The sequence below is a fragment of the Echinops telfairi genome, unplaced genomic scaffold, assembly GCF_000313985.2.
Source record: "Echinops telfairi isolate 266 unplaced genomic scaffold, ASM31398v2 ScPeMD7_3533;HRSCAF=4204_0, whole genome shotgun sequence".
Taxonomy (NCBI): domain Eukaryota; kingdom Metazoa; phylum Chordata; class Mammalia; order Afrosoricida; family Tenrecidae; genus Echinops; species Echinops telfairi.
Window position 1 is genome coordinate 42661254 of NW_022107431.1, and position 5988 is coordinate 42667241.

The 5988-nt window shown below is 40.8% G+C and overlaps 1 protein-coding gene across 1 annotated transcript in view; it reads right to left on the reverse strand.

Moving 5' to 3' along the window:
* LAMA4 (laminin subunit alpha 4) overlaps positions 1-5988 on the reverse strand; it is a gene marked incomplete at its 5' end in the record, with an annotated part of 175128 nt that overhangs the window by 41933 nt on the left and 127207 nt on the right. The window contains 3 exons of the mRNA XM_030886727.2: positions 2306-2477; positions 2891-3024; positions 5744-5925. Coding sequence (XP_030742587.1) covers positions 2306-2477; positions 2891-3024; positions 5744-5925 — 488 coding nt within the window. The remainder of the gene's footprint in view (positions 1-2305; positions 2478-2890; positions 3025-5743; positions 5926-5988) is intronic.

Genomic DNA, 5988 nt, shown 5'->3' on the forward strand with positions numbered 1-5988 from the left:
GCTGGGGTTGTATCCTTTCAACATACTTACTGTCCCGCCAAAAGCGGGTCGTCTGGTCACCTTATGCTGGGGTTGTATCCTTTCAACATACTCATTCAATCTGTATGTCAAGCAAAGAATGTGAGAAGCTTGGCAACATGAAGATGCAGGCAGCATGCGGATAGAAGGAAGACTCATTCACACCCTGTGACATGCACACCACACAATCTCGCTTGCTGAAAGTGACGAGGATTTGAAGCACTTAGTGAGGAATATCAGAGACTGCATGCAGCCTTCAGTGCGGATTACATTTCAACATGAAAACAAACAAAAATCCTCACAACTGGGCCAATAAGCAACACACCGGTAAACAAAGACTAGATCGAAGCTGTCAAGGAATTGATTTTACTTGGATCTAAAATCAGTATTCTTAGAAACAGCAATCAAGAAGTGACACGATGTATTGAATAGGGGAATCTGCTACAGATGCTTTCAAGTGTTAAAAAAGAAAGCAAGGGCCTTGCTTTGAGGGCCTGACCTAAGCGATGGTATTTTCAGTTGTCTCATATCCATGTGTAATCTGGATAACAACTAGGGAAGAATGAAGAAGATTTGATGGCTTTGGGCTTTGTTCTCGACGAAGAGTATTAGATGTATCATCAACTGTCTCGAGAACAACCAGATCTTTCTTAGATGAAGGATGGCCAGATGCTGCTTGGAACTGAGGATGGCGAGACTCGTCGTCGTCTCACATACTTTGGCCATGCTGCCATGACGGACAAGTCCCCGGAGAAAGGAAAGGAGCTTAGGAAAATGTAGGGTCAGTGTAAGAAGGGAAGACCCCCAAGGGACTGACCCAGTGGCGGCAATGATGGGCTCAAACATAGGAACGACTATGGCTGCTATGAGCCAGAAAAGATTCAATGGCGCTTAACAACAGTTGATTAATGAGACTGAAAATGGTCTCAAAAAAAAGGAAGGTCTAAAAATCTAGGAAGAGAGCCAATGATCTATGTATATCTATTTTTAAAAACCTTTTTTGTTGTTTAAAAAGAAACTTCTATTTTTATGAGGTATTTTTTCCAGTTATGAAATCCAACAAACCACATATTGCAATAAATTGAATAACTACAATGTACTTACAAATATTTTCGAAAAAGCTCAGCATATTGATTGCATTGCTTTCACTAATGCGACTGTTATTAATACTTTTTAGTAAGGGCAAATGTTTTCATTGTTACTGAGATAGTTTATTGTGCCAGCCTGGCCGATAAACACAAGTGGGATTAACTGAAGGACAGAGAGATAAATGGCTTGGTGAGTCTCGCCTTTCTTGTCTCTCGCTCTTTGATCATCGGACCAGTGTGTGGCTGCCTTGCTTGTCCTGTGCCTCAATTTAAAGGCTACACTACCTGTGGGACGCCTAGCCTGTGGACTGTGTCGCTGTAAGGTGAGGTCCCTTTAAGAGATCGCTGGAGCTGAGGACTGGCAATTGGTGACCTGGCTGGCAGTTGGCGACCTGCCTTCTGATTGGCTGCTGTGCTGACATAGCCTAGCTCTCTCTATAAATAGAGGAAGATCTGGCAGCAGATTGGACTGGAAGGACTGCTAGTCTCTCACATCTCTCTCACGGCAGTGAGTTGAATTGAGCCATTTGTAGTGCTTTATAATTTAACTGTTTCTTTCTTGTATTATATATTTAACTGTATATGATTTAACAGTTCATTCCTTGTTATATATCTAATTATCTTTATAAATAAATATATTGAATTATCAGCAATTTGGTTTTATCTCTCTAAAGAACCCTGTCTAACACAGTTACTAATACATAAAATTAAGTTAGAACGTATTCATTTCTTCTTTATAAAATTACTTTTATATCTAGTTTTGAATTTTTTTGCAGTAAAAATATATATGAAATATACATAAACAAGTTCGTGTAAAATAAACATGCAAATTTATTTATTTTTTCCAAATTCATTTTTTAACTGATGTGGGTACCTGATTTAAAAAGTCAGCCGATCAGGGCTAAATTTCTACAGATGTACAGTTCACTAGATCTTAGAGCTGGTTTTCCCTGAGGTTCTCTTCATTTATTAAAGGACATATTTAATACTTGTCCAAAAGTGCAGTGCACAGAATATGCATTTTAGGCTATTTTTATTGGCTGCTGTCATCCCTTCCCCAGGGGCAATCTGATTTTGCGCTTTTTAACCTGGGACCTCGGTTGGATGCCCTGGTACACTTGGCCTGGGCAGGTTCCTGGAAGCAGAAGGTAGAGGAACTATATAATGGGGCAAAGAGGCAGGATTTTCTTTTGACTCACCCCGTTGACCATCAGGAGCACAAGGCTGTTATCGGCCGGTGTCCGCACTTCTATGTCAAAGCGAGTGACCTGACCAAACTTGCCTCTCTTTGTGATGTCCCTCACCACAGCGTAGCTAGAGCCGTCGAAGAAGTAGCTGGCAGCCCGGCTTTGAGTGAAGGCCAGCTTATCTCTGAAATGGAAATGCAAGGGTCACTGGGACGCTTCAGCCTTGGTGATGTTCTGAGCCCAGTCTCATGCTCTTTGCCATGACACGAGGTCCTGGCAGCATGTGAGCGACAAGAAGCATTTGTAGCTGAGTCAAATGAATTCTTACTGGATATTTCTCTGTCCTCTATGTTAAAACAACAGAAGACTCTAGCAAATTAGCAATCTCTGGAATCCTATCCCAAAGTTGTAACAAGTTGTTTACCCATACACATGCTTTTTTAAAGTCGGAAGAGTGTGTTTTACAGGCATGCCTATGATGCAGTTTATAAACTCCTGTTGCCAAAGAAAAGACGGAGAGCGTGAGCATCGATCCACACCTGTCCCATCCAATGCTCTCGCTCATTAAAGTCTTCAGCCTTCTTAATCATCACTTACCTGGCGCAGGGCACTGACTTGGATGGGTCCATATTATAGATGTGCTTAAAGTTGTATAAGCTGATCACATCATTATTCAAAGTGGCCAATTCCAGGCAGCCCACAAAGCCAGGCAGGTTTAAGCTAGCAGGGAGCTGGGCAACAAAGAAAGCAGTCAATCACCCCCTGATCACCACCCACTCCGGGGGTGCAGATTAGGCAATGCAACGAGCCAATCAAGGGGAAGCACCAAGCCACATCAAGATCATTCTAGATCCGTGTCTGTTCTATGCTAACTCATTTAGATATACAATGTTTTGTCAGCTATGCAAAAACCAAAAAAACTGTGGGATTTATACCTAAATCACCCTTCACACTATCCCCGTGAGGCACGTATTCCTGTTCTTGTGTCCAGAGGGAGAGTCTCAGAGAGGTTCCACAATGAATCCATAATAAACAAATAGTAGTCCTGGAATGGAAATCCTCAGTGGATTGATTCCCCGTCTGCTTGAGCCTTTCCTTCATCTCCCTGCCCTCAATTTCTGCTCATATGTGAATCTTCCAGAGCGACACTCGCTCTTTGGGATCAGATTTCACAGACAGAAGCGCTGGACTCATGAGAGCAAAGTTCTCGCTCTGTAGGCTCGCACTCTGTAACCGTTTCCTTTGCACTCTCCCGGCGCCCAGTCTAAGACCAGAAGGCAGGGAAATAGACCTCATTCCATGCATAGGCACTTTGAAGCAATGTGTGAATTTTGATCCATTGGGGGACAAAATCTTACTTAAAATAGACAGGTATCATTATCATTCTAGGGTGTGCTTCAGATTTTACTAGTATTTCATTTTCTTTCCCCTTCTCTACTTTAGTCATCTACATTTACAGGGAGTACTTTACACAAGTGTAAACCCTAAAACAATCTAGTGATACAGTAACTATATGCTGTTGTATGCAAAATGTCTGCTTGGAATTATTAGAAAGTTAGTATCACTGTTATCTTCAATAAGAGGAAAAAACATTACCCAACTCTATATCGAACTAGGGAAGTTCGTGCTTGGAATATTTGTTGCATATCTGGTCCTGATGCCAAAATAGTAAGGATAAATGAAAACAAAGAAAGGTGCTTTACATTCATTTAGTTTACAGGTCAATAAAACACCTGGCTATGCACCAAGACAGCAACATAGAAAACACACACTGTGGGCTGACCTGCCTGGCAGAAGAGCCATGAACTCACTCACTTCCCCCCAATTTGAAGCTTGGCTGAAGAAAATATTTCTGAAGCTCTGAACACAAAGTCCTCAGTCACTAATCTTGCTTTTTGTAAAAAGCTGTGTAACTGTAGCGAGAGTTGCCTTTACAAATTTTCAAGTATCATTGCTTCAGGAAGGGCTGTCTTTAGAAATACTTATAAAACTCACTTTAAAAGCTGGTGTCCACCATGTCATCTGGTGTCTTCTACTTAAACAACCACAGGAAACATACACTTTAGGTCCTGGGTACATATGCATCTACTGAGATTTTTTGGCGTTCTCACCAAATGCATTAGATGCTGGAAAGTTTAGATCTTAATCTGTGGTACCTTAAGCAGGTTGGTTGGACCTTATCCCAATATTGAATTAATTATATATGTCCTTTTGGGGAAAATTTCTCTGTATTGCTTTTTCTCTTAAAAGTTTTTCATTGTATGTATTTTTGTAAACTATTTTACATCTCTTTTATAATGAGGCAACACATCAATAAATAAATTTAGATAGTGCTTTATAGGTCACACAGCACTTCTGAGAGCTCTTGCACTTGGGTTGAGTGTCACACTGATTCTTTACAAGTGAGAAAACCGAGATGCAGAAGGTGATAGACTATTTAAGGTCCCAATGATGGAGCAGTGGAACTGGGAGGCAAACCTAGTCTCAGGATCCTTTTTCTAGCATACCCAAGACAAAATAGATACTTTGCAGCTGGAGAAACAATAGAGAAGAATATCTGGCATGATGAGGGCATTTAGATTCGGGCTGGGCACTAAGAGATATAAAGTCATGTGAGTATCAAAATAAATTTGGAAAAATGAGGAACATTATCTAATAGAAATTTATAACATCCAAAGAATAAGAATAAAGGGCCATTGCACAAGTCACTGAGCATTGGAACTAGTACGCTGCTTATGAAGAAGTAATTTTAATAAAAACAAACGAGAACTTCTTTACAATGTAGGGAATAAGCTAATGCAACATGCTGTTCTGAAAGATGGCCCAGGCTAAAATCTCGTGGCAGCTCCATTACTCAGTAAGAAATCTTTTGGCCAGAGAAACAAACAACCTAGTGATGTGTATTTGGTCTAAGAATCTCATCTCAGTGGGCAAATGCTTATTTTATCCTTCTGTTCAAGTTTTGGAGACAAAATTAAAATTCAGAAATGTGAATATCTGTTCCTTGGGCTTCATAAGCTGTCATACTCCCCAAATTTCACACTTCTGATCCCTTACATATTCTTTCATGCCTGTGTTAGCTAAGAAGATTGGATTCTTTGAAACCGCAATCTCAAAAGCTGAATGAAGACTAGATCCAAATTGTGGGGACACTTGGAAGTACAGATATGCCTACAGCAGGTGAATGCTATATGAATTCATGCGTCAGAAGGAAATGAAGTGAGCCTAACGTGCTAGCAATCAAATGAATGCCTTTGACATCTGAAAAAGCAGGTGGTAGAGACAGCATTCATACGGCAGATTTATTGTCTGTCTTCAGTTCTACCAACTACCGAAATACGTGTGTTCTTAAAGTGATAATTGGCTTTTTATGCCATTACATTAGGTCAAGAATTTATACCAGTGATCAGGCAGATCTGTAATAGATCCAACTCTAGCTGGGCACCTTACCTTGAAGTTGGAAGGTACCCCACCAACGTACAACACCGTGTCCTCTGGGTCCAGGTCCAGCAAGGAGTCGTCGCCTGCAAACTCCCCCTTTTTAATGAACTTCTCTTCTGCTGTGCTACTCAGACTTGGGACTGTTAAAAATACCTTCCCATGTTTTCCTATCCTGTGAAGAGAAATGATTTACACTCTTTATTCACCAGGTCATTTATAGAATATATGGAGTTTTTGGGGTCACTAACCCACCC